General features: G+C 42.6%; 1 protein-coding gene across 1 annotated transcript in view; it reads left to right on the top strand.

Moving 5' to 3' along the window:
* Positions 1-15,866, top strand: part of kcnq1.2 (potassium voltage-gated channel, KQT-like subfamily, member 1.2) — a 185,196-nt gene that overhangs the window by 13,233 nt on the left and 156,097 nt on the right. The window contains exons 2-9 of the mRNA XM_069686663.1: positions 1,488-1,578; positions 8,641-8,767; positions 8,919-8,997; positions 9,095-9,191; positions 11,051-11,191; positions 13,204-13,314; positions 13,578-13,673; positions 14,855-14,989. Coding sequence (XP_069542764.1) covers positions 1,488-1,578; positions 8,641-8,767; positions 8,919-8,997; positions 9,095-9,191; positions 11,051-11,191; positions 13,204-13,314; positions 13,578-13,673; positions 14,855-14,989 — 877 coding nt within the window. The remainder of the gene's footprint in view (positions 1-1,487; positions 1,579-8,640; positions 8,768-8,918; positions 8,998-9,094; positions 9,192-11,050; positions 11,192-13,203; positions 13,315-13,577; positions 13,674-14,854; positions 14,990-15,866) is intronic.

The following is a 15,866-nucleotide window of genomic DNA, read 5'->3' as shown; positions in this document are numbered from 1 at the left end:
TCATCTGTGACCCCCTGATTTGAGACGCTGTGCCTCACTATGGTTATCTAAGTCATGTATAAAATCACGTGGCATTTTTCTTGCGTTTGTGTTGTAAACAGAATCAGAGAGAAAGAGAAAGAAAGTGTGTGTGGTGTTGAGCAGTAATCCTCCTCATTGAGCAAAGTCACCGTCCCATCTGGCCAGTGTGCCGCAGTCTGTGTGTAAGGTGGAGTACTCCTTGCCCTCCATCGGCCATCTTTGTCTCATGCTACCACCTTATGGACCCAAAATCAACATAATGTTTCATATAAAGCGCACACACATGAAACACATGTTATGGTTAGTTGCCTTATTGCATCATTTGCATGTCTTTCTTTCTCTGTGTGGGTCTATACGTTCCTGCATTATATTTTACATTACATGAATGATAACAAACAACAGACACTTACGTAACTCTTCCAGGACATGGCATGTAATCCCGCCTGGTTCACACACACACACCGCATCATAAAGCTCCCGCTGCTGTGTGTTTTCAGTGTGAGCTCGATCATGACGTTGGTGCATGCAAGCAGTCATGGTATGTCACGTAAAAGCTCTTAAAAGATGTGGTGCAAGGATTAATTCTGGGACGGTGAAAATGCACACAGGGGACTCTGCTCGTAATCCTGCGGGGTCAGGATTGATCAAGCAATGCGCCTAATGTACCTCTTTGAAAATATTTGAATAAATAAATGACAAATGCAGTTGTGACTCCTTTGCTGTTCTCCTAACTGTCCCTTCATTTAGGTGTGCTGTAGTGGATGTTCCCCTCACAGGCCTGTATTTGTAGACAGATGGACAGTCTCCTTGGAATGTTTCACTGTTGCTGGGTGACGTGGAAACATCCTGTCAGGGGTTAATACAGGCAGATTGATGACAAAAAGGAAAACAGAGACAAGGGGGCGTGACATCTTTGTAGGAAAAATAGCAAGTACACAGTTTGTAGTTTTTAGAGCAAGTTTATGTCTGAATGTAACAATGGAAAAGGTCTGTATGCTCTTAGCCAAAGAAGACTCCATTCTGTGTAAGAGCTTCAGCTGAGAGTTCCACATCTTGCCCTTATTATACATTTAGGTATAGTTTTATTTCACTTGTGTGCCGGGCACCTATTTGCCATCAATTAGTCAACAAGTGATTGTTTCAACATTTGGTGAGGGTAAATTGAGGGTAATCAGAGAGAAAAAAATTATTATTAGTAACTAATAATTACAAAATAACTGTTATTATTATTATTATTATTCTTTGTGATTTGTGTATGGTTTTGTTTTCCTGGTGTAAAAATGCAACCATTTGCTATTTAAGTTGCTCATGGTAAATTGAAGGTAATACTAAAAGGAAGACCAGCTTCTTAAAACAATAACTATATATAAAGTGATAATGTTTCTACTTAGTTTTATTTTTAATTACTCTAATAGTGATTATTTGTGGTGATGCATGACTATAAAAACTGTTTCCTCTCCCTGCAGCTTCATCATGGTCCTGGTGTGTCTGATCTTCAGTGTCCTGTCCACTATCGAGCAATATGCAGACTTTGCCACGGGGACCCTCTTCTGGATGGTGAGTTCTTTGATGCTGATGCACCAATCATACAAAACGTTCACTGCTTCTGTAGACACTCGCATGGGCTACACATTTAAAGTCAGGTGAGTTTAAAGGGGCTGCTCTTACTACATGGTTTAGTAAAACCAAAATAAATGCTTTTTAATTAGCCTCTTACTCACCGTCACACACATTCTGGTAGGTCAGGTTCCAGAATATTTGGAAGAACTCCACCCATACTCGTCAGCTTGTTCCCTACGGTCCAACACACTTACCTGCAGTCCGGTCCACGGACTGGCCTTAAGACTCGTGTTGATCGTGCGTTTGAGGCTATAGCACCAAGCCTCTGGAATGCCCTGCCTATAGCTATACATTCTACTGACTCTGTTGAGTCTTTTAAAAACAGTTAAAAATATATCGGTTCGTACAGGCCTTCAGGTCACCATGTGTCACCCAATCTACTTAAAGTGAATCTTCTGTGTATTTTATTGTGCTGTGTATTGTACCTTGTTATTGAATAGTCTGTCCGGCATGATTTTTCTTACATGGTTCAGTGTTCCATCTTATTGTTTATGCTTTTATTTCTGTATATTGTACTTTATGTGTTTGTGTTTTTGTTTGTGTGAAGCACTTTGTGACTTCTGTCTGAGAAAAGTGCTATACAAATTAAATTTACTGACCTACTTACTTATGGCACTGGCCTGACCATCGGTCGCGTCATAACCAGCTGAACCAATAATAACTCTGAAGGTTTATATCTCTCACTTAAACAAATGAGTAGGAGGGTCACTCAGATGCCAGAGAAATATGGTTTGTACTCACACACACAATCCTAAGAAAAGTTATAATCAGGAAGACTAATTGAGGGTGAAGGGCCCTCTGAAAAACATGCACATAATTTAAATAAACAGTATGTTAATTAACAAAAAAATGTTAGGGTTTAGTTAGTTACAAAGCAAAAAAGCCACATTTACTGGTTCCAGCTTCTCAAGTGTAGGGTGCTATTTTACTGTTTTCTATTTTATTTTAGTGAAAATAGTTTTATTAACTTGTATTTTTGGACTTTTGTGGGAGAAAAATAAGCAATATTTCACACTGGGCTCTGTCACATATGTCCTAAAATAAACCTTTAAAATAGCTTAAATGGATGTGAAAATGCACACAATAAAGGCACACTAATTTGTTCATTCATTTGTTGTCACTGTTATATCGAGAGAATGGATTTAGTGACGCCCCCTTGACAGTTAAGACTTTAATTGTGTATCAAAATATTCTTTTATATAAATAAAATAACATTAATATGTATAATAATAATATTTTTAAAGGGACAGGATGCGAGAGTTACAGACGGCTGGTGTAAAGCGGCCATAGATGCACTGCAGTACCCACCTGTGTCCACATGATGGAGACAGAAGATCTTGTGTGGGAGAGATTCTCCCCGCCATCTTACACCTCAGCAAAAGGATACTACAAAGCTCAAAAAGACTAATAACTTCAGTCATTGCAAACATATAACACCTGCCAGATTGTATTGCACTCAACAAAAGCCCTTTGAAGTAAGAAACATGCACGCTGACCATAATTAGCATGGGAATGTTCAGAAGCCAGTGTTTTTAATCTGCTGTGATGACACCAGTTATGGCTCCACACAGACTGCACTTGCTGATACATGCTGCTAAATTGACTTTTTTGTGGCTTATTAGGCTGTTAAAGCTGCTAAGTGATGCAATAAATCCAGGGCCGTGCAACAAGTAGAGAAAATTATGGCTCCCGTTTGGAAACTCTTCAAAGAGCTTCTATTATCCGTCTCTCGCCTGCACACTGTGAATATAAATACACACGTAGCTACTGCACACTCGCACAGAGTTTACACGGACATTTGCACAAAGGCTGCACATACACAGACGTGGACAGACACACACAATCACAAAAACACACACATGTACCACCTCCTGAGTCCCGGGAGCAAACACAGGACAGAGGGGACATCGTGTTCTGTAAACTTTTGGCCAGTGCCCTTTGAAGACCAGCTATCAGGGTTATTCATTTATTTACACCCAGGAGGAGCCAAAAACTCTCCATCTTTATTTTAATGCACTTTTTTCCTGTGCCCCCTTTTTTTCATAATCTCTCTCCTCCCTTCCCCTTTTTTCTGATGCGTCATTGCTAAGAGTCCAGCAGTAATCAGCCCCATAAAGACACAGAGAGAAAAGTCTTGTACATCTTGTGTGTGCATGAGTATTTGTAATACACAATTTTGGTTCAATATTAATTGTGAGATAAGATAAAGCCTTATCTTGTGTGTGGGCATGCGTACATGTGTGTGACTGAGGGGGTGGAGCTCCGTAAGTGGTGTCATGGTGGCGTACAGTGGTAGTAGTAGTGGCTATACTTAGAAAGTTCAGGGTTAGCTGACATCTGTGAATCACTGGCTGCTTGTTTTGGAAGCCAGAGGGGACATAAGTCCTTGAGGATATTTGGCCTTCAGGGCAGCTGCCAAAGTAAAGCTAGCCAGGCTGGACAGGAGGCACAGAAGCATGCACACACACACACACACACACACACACACACACACACATGCAGGAGCACACATGTGTGCCATGGATCTCTCCTCCTCTCCTCTTTTCTGCCTTGTCTTAGTCATTGCATGACCACTACAAAATTTCATTATAAAATTCTATTGTAAAATTCATAACTATTGTTCAACACAACACTGTGTAAAGGTGCAAAGCTATGGAGCACACCAAAACATAAAGGTTGGAAGCAGCAGTTTGCCTTTGAAGATTTCACGAGAAGCAACTATATAATCCTAAAAAAACTCAAAGTAATGAATAGTAGTAGATAAATGATAGTGAATACAAATGAGAAAACAGTTAGATTTCATAAAAAAGCCTGAAAATATTGCAAATAATAGTTAAGTATGGTAACAAGGAAAAGGGATTCACAAATAGAGTAGCTGTCCAAGAAGTTGACTGTACTTGCATCGCGCTTTTTTTAGTCTTCCAACCCGTCAAAGTGGTTTTAAACTTGCATGTCACATTCGCCCTTTCACACTCACATTCATGCACTGATGGCAAAGATCAATGGCTAAATACCAATCTCCAATAAGGATCTACACCGAAGGAGCAATTTGGGGTTCAGTGTCTCTTGCCTAAGGACACTGTGACTGTAGCAGTTAGGGATCGAACCCCCAACTTTCAATTGAGAGACGACTGACTCTACCACCGAGCCACAGCCGTCCACATACTGCTTTGGGTTAGGAAGACACAAAGCAGATTCTAGCAAAACTCGCACGTCAACAATCAGAAAACAGAGTACAATACAAAGAATACCTATGAATGAAGCCCCAACAAGGGCATAAGGACTACTATACTAACATACATGTACATCATTATACAATACTATACTGCACAACATTTTGTGTCCACGAAATGTCTGTTAAGTCACTATCTATCGCCGAATTAGATAACACAATGGTGATTGAGCCTATGGCCCACTGACGAAAGCCTTTGCCTTTGCAGTATTACAGACTGGGTGTCTGTGTCGACTTTCGCAGAAAAAACAACAATACAACTTCAAAAATAAGTGAATATCCAAAGAAAAAGAAACAAATCCGACGCTCAGATGAAGGCAAACAATCTAAAAGGGAAAGCGACCGTCAGCCAGGAAAATCAAGAGTTACAACCGTGACAAAAGGAGACGTCTGGTTATCTGGGAAGCGTGCTCCTGCAATTACCGTATATCGCCTTAAGGTGCTGCCTAAGAGAACGAAACTGAAATCTTTGAGATGAGCACTTTCAGTGTGAATATCTATCTACTGTGTAATGTCCTCAAAATTTTTACAATAGAGGGCGCCGGTTTAGCTCAGCAGTTAAATGGCATGGCCCTTATACAGAGGCTACAGACCTCAATGTGGCAGCCTCGGGTTTGACTCCCGCCCTCAGCCCCTATGCCACGTGTCATCCCCACTCTCTCTTCCCCTGTTTCCGACACTATCCACTGACCTCTCTCGCTAAATATAGGGATAAAAAGGCCAAAAAAATTCACAATGGAACAAAAAAAGTAGTGTTAATGTCCTGTATGCCACTTTCTACTCATTATCCCACAATGCAATATGCCACATTTAAGGCCTTTGACAATTAAAAAATGTTTCATGGGTTTGCATGGCTAACAAAGCCACAATAAAAAGACCACAACTGTTTTCAATCTGGAAACTAAACTGAACCAAACCAGTGGATTACTGTGATGTAATTATGCCATGTGATTGTAGTGCGACACAGATGAAGCAATCTATTCACATATTCATCTGACAGCGTCATTTCCAAGAAGGTCCATGAATGAGCTTCATCCTCGCCCGGCTTGAAGAGATTATCGCTGCGTTAACAGGCGGCTATTTTCGGTAAACATGTAGTTGCCAGTCACTGATTCACATACAGAAACACAAACATCTGGGTGACCCATTTTATGGAATTATAATGATTAATCCTTTCAAAATCTCCAAATTCATACGTACCTTTGACTTTCAAATGGTGACCAGATGCCATAACTACTAATCTCAATATTTTGAAATACTGTCGGCATTTGGGTGTCGGTTATGTTCTGGTTTGACTGTAGTGAACACTTAGTTTTTGTTGTTGTTATCATTAAACACTGATCAGCCATAACATTATGACCACCTGCCTAATATTGTGCAAGTCCCCCTTTTTCCACCAAATCAGCCCTGACCCGTTGAGGCATGGACTCCACCACCCCTCTGAAGGTGTGCTGAGGTATCTGGCACCAAGACGTTCGCAGCAGATCCTTCAAGTCCTGTAAGTTGCGAGGTGGGGCCTCCATGGATTGGACTTGTTTGTCCAGCACATCCAACAGATGCTCAATTGGATTGAGATCTGGGGAATTTGGAGGCCAGGTCAACACCTTGAACTCGTCGTCATACTCCTCAAACCATTCCTGAACCATGTTTGCAGTGTGGCAGGGCGCATTATCCTGTTGAAAGGCCACTACCATTAGGGAATACCGTTTCCATGAAGGGGTGAACTTGGTCTGCAACAATGTTTAGGTAGTTGGTACATGTCAAAGTAACCACACATGAATGGCAGGACCCAAGGTTTCCCAGCAGAACATTGCCCAAAGCATCACACTGCCTCCGCAGGCTTGCCCTCCTCCCATAGTGCATCCTGGTGCCTTCCCCAGGTAACAGACGCACCCGGCCATCCACATGATGTAAAAGAAAACGTGATTCATCAGACCAAGACACCTTCTTCCATTGCTCCGTGTTCCAGTTCTGATGCTCATTGTAGGCACTTTTCCTGTCTTGGACCACTTTTTGTGGGCAGGCCGGGAACACCCCACAAGAGCTGCAGTTCTGGAGATGCTCTGACCCATTCGTCTAGCCATCACAATTTGGCCCTTGTCAAAGTCGCTCGCATCCTTACACTTGTCCATTTTTCCTGCCTCCAACACATCAACTTCGAGGACAGACTGCCTGACATATCTCACCCACTGACAGGGGCCATTGTAACGAGATGATCAATGTTATTCACTCGGCCTGTCAGTGGTCATAATGTTATGGCTGATCGGTGTGTATACAATAGTTACAGTGAAGTTATCTAGATTCCCCCTTAGTTGTGAGTTAACACTGTTTATAGAATGAATGTGTCAAAAGTTCCCACGTTGTTGGTCAGTAATAGTCAGTAATTGCCAGAACTTTCCATGGACTATAAACTGTTATATAGACACAACAACAGGGACTTGAGACACAGGCAGTTACTCTCCTACGCACACAATAAGGCCATGGCTGGCTGGTCAAGTTCAACTGAACTGGATGTTATAGGTAGCTTGGCTCCGGACCCCCGAATGCCTGCCCAGATCTCCGATTTGTTCAGCGATTCAAATCTGAACGAATGAAGTGAAACCGAATGGTAATTCAGTCTGATTATCAGGCTATGTTATAGAGATTTACTGAACCATTTCAGCCCGTCTCTGTCTTCAATTCTGCCTCTTTATCTTCTCCCCCTTTGTCTTTAACTCGGTGACAGAAAATGAGCAATTCATGGAGATGAATACGGGGTATAGGAATCCCAGGCCAGACGACTCAAGCGCAAAATCTAAAGCTGTAAACATGATTAATTAATGAAAAGGGGGCAAAGTGAAAAATGCAGGAAGCAGCCAAGAGGATCTGTCCATCTGTTTGTCCTATCACTACGATGACCCTTATAGAGGCCTTAGGTCGGCGTTAGAACAAAAGATATTTAGCACAATTATCCCTAAAAGTACACACAAGTGCATTTTCTCTTTGTGCTGATACTCGAGTGACACTTTTGCCATGCAGAATGGTGTCTGCTTTGATTGGCAGGTCATTGTTTTGGGGCTCTGTGGTGCTGTGTTATTGCAGCAGGGCTCACGGTATTAGGTTTCATACGAGGGGCGGTCAGGGAGCAGCCAGTTCAAGCAATCAACGAGGTGGCCACCCACATGGCCTTAGGTTTTTAACAGACAGTATGGTGGCTAAATATTATGCGTGCACGGTGGCCTGGAACACGATCTCTGTCTGTTAATTACTTCGCAGAAACACACATGCATGTAATAGAAAACAAATGCACAATGGCGGATATTGGAACACAATTTAAAAGCACCAACATCAAACTCTCCTTTTTCATTGGTTTTTATTGGTCTTTTTCAAGCTGCAGAAAGGTTTCCTGTTTGATTATTTAGCCGTCTTATCTGTCAGGCAGTGTGATGGCGTTTCACCCCGCGGCTACAATCACTTAGCCGTTGACCCTGTCTCAATACGAGCTGTCATCAGCCACGTTATCAACCCTCATCTCTCCTCCTGGGTGGCTGCGTGATCTATGACTACTAGACCACCTCAGTGTCTGTCTTTCTCTCTCACACACCTGTCATTACCTGCTCCTATCATATCCTAAATCTTGCTGATTGCTCATAATGGCCTTAATGCTTTCAGATTAGTTAATGATTCCTTATCTTCTCCCACATCCTCTCGTCCTGTAACACTATTTCTGTCTCTGTGCCGATGCATGAAAGTAACCCTTCGCCCTGTGTTTGCATTGTGTTTCACAGGAGATTGTGCTGGTGCTGTTCTTTGGCTCGGAGTACGTCGTCCGGCTGTGGTCGGCCGGCTGTCGCAGCAAATATGCCGGCATCAAAGGACGCCTACGCTTCATCAGGAAGCCCATATCAATCATAGGTGCACCTGGCATTATTTTCCTTTGCTGCCTTTTAATACAACGGATGTCATAAATTGTTCCTGTAGATCAACATCTTCGGCTACAAGGTTTCAAAGTGAAATGATTGCAACCCTCATTTTATGGTTTCTTCTCACTGTCTTTTTATAACAGATTTAATCGTGGTCATTGCCTCAATCATTGTGCTCGGCGTGGGCTCCAACGGCCAAGTGTTTGCCACGTCAGCCATCAGGTAGAGTGACAAATACCTTCTGCATTTTAATATTTAATCACAGCTGGAGGGGGATTAGAAGATAATGTGACAGATGAGGTGGTGGTGTGTGTTGCAGGGGCATCCGTTTCCTCCAAATCCTGCGCATGCTGCATGTGGATCGACAGGGAGGAACGTGGAGGCTCCTGGGATCTGTAGTCTTTATCCATCGACAGGTAGGTTTTAAGTAAGAAATACTGTCTTGTTGCATCACTTAGCTGCAGTTTCTTCTTGTAGGTGAGCGCACAGACGGCACCCTCCTGGTCCTGCTTGCAACAAATCAAAAGCGCACAGTCAGAGAAAAAACATACACACACGTGCACATTTAAGCTACAGCAGACCTGGCTTTATAAGGAGAAAGTTGCCTCTACATTTTTTTTTCTGTGTAGCATGGTACACTTGTTTTAGTATTTTCTCGGGCTGATACACAATGAAGTCAGAGGATGTAATGTTCTCCTCCTAATCCCTGAAGTAGACTGTGTTCTTTGGTTATAGTCGACCTGACATTCACTTCTCTTTGATGCATAAAAAGGAGCAGGAACGATCAGTGGGGATTGCGTGCAAAGGTCAAGAAAGAAAATGTAATATGAAGCGGGGATGAGCTTAATTTGATTTGTTGCAATCTCCCTGTTGTCAGATGACCACTACATCAAATGATGCGCTCTGTTTAGTGGAAATATGAGGCCTTTAGAAGCGTCAAATAGTTAGTGGAAAAGAATTGCATTTCTATTTAACTTGTTTTTGCTTAGTTAAGGTACTGAAATGCTTTTCTGAAAATATGGCAGGCAACATTTAATTAAAATAATTAAATTCTTTGTTTAATATTTGATGTATTTTATCTGTTAATACAGTCAAATGCGCAATATTGCATACAAGCCTGATGGTTACACATGGTAACTCTGTTTCTATGAATGTAGGTGCTTTAACAAAGCCCTGTAGTCTTAGGGTACTTTCACACATAAAGTCTGATTGATTGATCTGAATCAAAGACCACATTGTTACAAAGTTGCATTTTACCTCAAATTTGGTTTGTGTTCACACGGCAGCTTTTTACCAGCGGACCAAAAGTTTAGATGCACAAGGAAACTGCTCTCTGATTGGTCAAAATTTCCACGTGGGAAAACTCATGAAGTAAACAAAGAGTGAGAGCACACTCCTCAGTCACACTCAACACGATCGCAGACTTTAAAGTTTTATTGTCTGATTTTTTTTACTTTGAACCGCACCGTTCCAAAGATCGATCAGTTCCACTCTCTGTTAGTTTTTCACTGAACAGTTTGAATACCTCCGTGTTTTTGTGCCTTTTGTGAAACTGTTTTGTCAGTCCATATTTCTATTTCCTCGTCGCCCCCCCCCCCACGTCTGTCCTCTACTCGTCTTGCTGCCTGTCTGCGTGTCTGTCTCTGCAAGTGTAAGCACCCGTTAAAAACCCACAATGCACAGTATTTTGGTTTGCTTCCTATATTTGGTCCTGCTTTAAGTCTGTTTATGGAATCATCAGAATCGAACCGGACCGTGGTTTGTTTGGAAACGGACCGAGTCCTGTCTTTTCTGGCGGCCCATGGTCCGGTGGTTTGGTCTGCAAATGCGTGTTCTCACCTGTCCAAACGACTCTGGACTTTTGGAGTCAAGTCAGAAATTCCCGACCAAAGATGTCAGGTGTGAGAGCACCCTTAGACTGCTAAATTTTTATGTTTCAGTTTAGACTAAAAAAAAACTGTAGAAAAAAACTGAAGTGAGGCTAAATCAGTGTTGGATGACATGAGGGGTTGTTGGTGGGTTGGCTGCAAAACGAGAACTGGAACCTTTGTTATAATCTTTTATTCTTTTTTTTTTTTCTTTTAAGATTATTTTTGGGCATATTTGCCTTTATTGATAGAACAGCTGAAGAGAGACAGGAAGTACTGGGAGAGGAGAGTGGGGTATGACATGCAGGAAAGGGCCAAGCGGTTGTTGAGCCTGCGGCCGCAGCACCCATATAATCTTTTATTGAACATTTTTATAACATCTTTGGTCGACCCATTGTGTTTTTCAGGAGCTGATTACCACCCTGTACATCGGCTTCCTCGGCCTGATCTTTTCCTCCTACTTCGTCTACCTGGCTGAGAAGGATGCTGTGGATGAGGAGGGGAAGACCGGCTTCTCCAGCTACGCAGATGCCCTGTGGTGGGGCGTGGTAAGGCAGCCAAACTGTTTTGTACTCATCTCTGTTTTTATGAGTCCAAATGAAGTTTTGTACTATGCATAAATTACCTGGGTCCTTGAATGCTACTTGAATTTCCCAACATAGTTTACATACTTGAAAGGCTACATCAGATGTACATGAAAAGATTCCTCTCTCTAAAGAGCTGTAACAAATAACCTGCACAATGCCTCTCAAGTGGAGCCTTAATCAGAGAAATGGAGACGTTGGCCACCCTGGTTAGACCAATTATGAACCTCCTTGTGTTTTTAGCATGCATGTGTTGCTGCGACACAACACAGAGGGCAGGTGTGTTGATGTTTTTCCTGCGCAGAGCTGGTTTTGCTTCTTCCCCTCAGTGCAGCAGCTCGGGTTTCCAGAGTAGTTAATTAAACATTTGAATTGAAAGCGCGGAGTAATGAGAAACCTATGGCCGCCTTGTGCAGGGGATCAGCGCGCCACAAAGACACGGTAATAAACCATTCACCTCCGGGCTCTTTGGCTCAAAGGACTGTTAGAGCACCAAATAAAGTGTCAGTTCCCTTAATTAAAACTTTAATTGTGGGATTACTACTTTTATGTAACGAGGGTGAGAGGGGTCGCGGAGCTCCTCGCCGCTTGTGTTGCTCCGTTCACAGGGTTGAGAAAACGGATCACGGTGAGGGGTTTGCACCTTTCTGTTTCTCTGAGACTGTAAACTTGAGAGTGATGATATGCTGTTACAATAGGTTTGTGAGTGTTTGTGTGTGTGTGTGTGGTTGTTAAATGAAATGAGGTCTAGCTGATTGGAGAACGCCGAGCTCTCCCAGGGTGAGTTTCTTCTCTTGGCGAGAGCTCCACATTCGGATGTGCAGGTGCAGGGCACAGCTGGAGGACAAGCCAATGCCATGATTCATATCCCCTCCTCGCCCCCTCTCTCCCTCCCTCTCTCCCTCCCCTACCTTCCCCGCTTTTCTTCCTCCTTTGCCTTTTTCTGATGCTTAGGTAATGGCTGTTTTTTTTTAACAACATTTCTAACCCCCACAGCTCTCAATTCCCTCAGTCCCTTTTACACTCACAGGGTGCTAATGAACAAAATTAACTGGATGTTTGCCTCTTTATAACCATGTATATATGCATACAGACATGAACGTACACACGCTCCTACATGACCTTTGTGTAGACATGAGAAGGTTTCTGCTACGCACCCTACAACCCGAATGAGATGGGTGTTTCTGAGCAGACCATTCCACTCTGATGGTCAGAGGACATTGTTTAGTCATCGGATTTGTGGATGAGGGATTAAATCCCCCACCACAGCATACACCCACCCTCCCCGCCCCTGCTCCTTCTTTTTTACTCCCAAAGCCCTTTTAAGTATCTCACCTTACATCAGCCGCTTTGTGTTAGCGCACAGCGCCGGCTCACGCGGCGATACCCCCATAGACACCCTCGGTAAGCCAAGTGTGCTCTGAATGTGTCAGAATTGGCTCGGCTTTCAGGGAGGGTGTACATGCAAATGCAAGAGGTATTTGTTTTCCCCCCCCTCACCCCGGCAAATTCCTACACTCACCGAGGATTAGTGGTTGGGAATCTTATTCCCTTTGAGGAGCAGGAGCCTCAAATGCCCCGAACATCGCTGACAGTTGTGGAGAAGGGCCAGAATGGCTGATGAACTATTTCTTTATTGTGAAACTCCTGTTATAGACTGAAGGGTAGAGCTGTGAGAGCTCTGCAATGACATCAACTTGTCAGATATACATTTGATGCTTCCTTTTGTAAGCACGTTTGTTCACAGTCAGAGAACCCGACAGAGGAGACACCCTGTAGTCCATCCTGTGATGCTGTAGCTTAAATTTAGCTAACCTGTCATCAGGCCTAAACGTCTTTTTTCTGCCTCACTAAAGGGGCCTGTATGTGTCAGGATCCGTCTTCTAAAGAGTTGTTTTGTCAGACATGTCTATTATCTGCACATATACATTGATATACATTGATGTAAAGGACTTTCATCTACTCTCTGCTTTTAGGTGACTGTCACCACAATCGGCTACGGAGACAAAATTCCTCAGACGTGGATTGGAAAGGCAATCGCCTCCTGCTTCAGTGTCTTCGCCATCTCCTTCTTCGCTCTGCCTGCTGTAAATATAACTCTGACCTGAATCATATGAAATTCACAACATTAAAGAAAGGACTTTTTATATTCATTAAACCCATTTATTAAAGTTATTTCAACTTTGCACATTACTCTCTGCGATAAATCATGACGTAATTTTTGTTAGTATCTTTTTTAGTTTTACTGCATCACTGAATCTATCTTTACACTAAATTATACAACTTCAATGTGATATGTTTTCTTTCTCAATATGAGTTGATACAGTACAACCGAATTGTCCCCCTTTAGGGTATCCTGGGCTCAGGGTTTGCCCTGAAAGTCCAACAGAAGCAGAGACAGAAGCACTTCAACAGACAGATCCCCGCCGCAGCCTGCCTCATCCAGGTACATTTAAGCTTTGAATGGAGCTAAAACCCTAACCCTAAATGATCTTGGCTTTTAAAAATGTAGTCAACACAGTATACATTAAAAACTAGGTCTGCCACAATCCATTCGTGGCTTCACAGCAGACACACGTCCTCTGTCCTCTGAGTTTGTATTTGACTTGGATAAAGGATGGCTGCAAAACCTCCCCAGCTTGGTTTTTGAGACTTGTGAACTTTATTGCACTTATTTGGATCGTTCCAGTCTAAGATTCTGAGAACTGAGCAGAGAAAAACAATAACAGTATTTGTTGTCTATAAATTCCTAATGAGCAATGGAAAAGGTGAGCTGTATCCCATTTGCCAGGAGTGTAATTGTAGACCAACAAGTTGCTATTTTGTGCCCGAAAGCGAACCATTACAAAGATGTAGATTATCCACACGAAGAGACTGATTACAATTTGGTACTGGGAAGCATGACATTATTGTTTGATGATACTATGCACCTTTCAGTGTAACCTAACATGTGACGACCTAATAACAGGTTATTTTAAAAACTGTTTGACACTTATGCACCATGAGAAATGAGGAGGGATATTATGGGAAACAATAATGTGATTTTTTGTCAAGTGCACTTTGTAAATAGAGATTTGTCTGAAACTTAAAAGTTTAAAACAAATAGAAAAATGTTAGAACAAAAATAATCAGTTCTTGTGAAAACTTAAAGGGGAATTATAATGCTAATTTCAAACTGCATATTTCACTCTGTGATACCTGTTGATTTTTCTCACACTGGTGCTCTGTGCAGGCCCTCATACAGCCTCTACCTGAAACGACTCCGTCAGCTCTGTCCCTTTAAGAAACCCCACCCCTAGCCCACTTTTTTTCTGATTTGTCGCAACTTTGTGACATCACAAAGTTCAGCGTGTAGAAAAAAACAGTTTGAAAGCTGGCGTTCACGGCAGCCTGCTGGCTGAGCTGAGAAACCTGGGGATTACTCCAACATACTTCTACCTACAGATTTGAAGCTTCACCCATGTTTAGTCTGGACATCCAACATTTAGTTTGCTGCATCACTGGTGTAGCCATATAGCTAGTTTTACTTTTTATTTTGGGAGTGGAGAAATATAGGAAACTATTAAAGGTTATGTGGATCAACATATTGACTAACACTAATTCTGTGCTTTAACCTGTCCTCCTCAGACTCTCTGGAGGTGCTATGCCGCGGAGAAACCAAACGGCTGTGCTGCTACGTGGAAAATGTATGTTCTTACCCCAGAGGCTGTCGCACAAGCGGAACCTGAACCCAGCCCTTACGTCAGAAAGCTGAACTTGTCGGTAATTATCAACTTAAACTTAGCTTTTATCCAAAGGTATTGTGTGGCTCATGTTCTGTAAAGTTTCCGTTGAGATAGATTTAAGTCTCTCTTTTTGAAACCACTCTAAATCCCCCAACGTTCGCTTTGATGCTGTGATCTAAGGTAGCTTTGAATTCAAACAGCGATGTTTTTTCACATCTTTGTCTCTCATTTTGTCTTGCACTGTTTATTGTGTGTTTTCACTTTGATCTATCGAAAAAAGGTGCAACCACACCCAAAAAACACAACGGCATGCAGTCTTTTGAAGCAGGTCATGTGCGCATTTATTTGCTCATTCCTGGCTTTTGATGACTCGTTTTGAAACGGCAATACAAATATGTGGTATTCCTCATATAGAGGGAAACATTTTCTCTTTAAACAGAAAGAATCCTTTGAAGTTAGGGTGCGGAACGTCAAGAGGTCCACAAAGAAGCGCTGTCAGAAAAGCCGGCAGACTGTGATACCGCACGGCCGATTTGCATACGTCTGGCCCACACCGTATTGTCCCCTTGTGCAGTTCACCTTTCACAACAATATTAGCTATGTTGCGCCTAGGCCATACGACATAAAAGGGCGAGTTAAGTTCCCACAAACATACACACACAAGGAAGGACACACAACACCCACAAAACACACAAATGCGCGCACACACAGCCGCCACCCCCCCCTCCATCGAAGGCCGGACTCCACCAGGATGACTCGGGGCCTTTGTCTCGGCCGGACAAAGACTCAGTCAGTTGAGATGATGTCACTGCCGCCTTTCTCATGGGAGTAAACCTTTGTCTAGTAGAACAACAACAAAAAAATCTTTGTGTAGCATTGAACCCACATGTATTGGGGAGAATGATGGCTGCTTC

Source organism: Semicossyphus pulcher, unplaced genomic scaffold, assembly GCF_022749685.1.
Source record: "Semicossyphus pulcher isolate SPU_LCO1_2020_fin unplaced genomic scaffold, fSemPul1.0.p SCAF_8, whole genome shotgun sequence".
In the NCBI taxonomy this organism is placed as follows: domain Eukaryota; kingdom Metazoa; phylum Chordata; class Actinopteri; order Labriformes; family Labridae; genus Semicossyphus; species Semicossyphus pulcher.
Note: the sequence above shows the minus strand (reverse complement) of the source record. Positions and strands in the feature narration are given on the sequence as shown.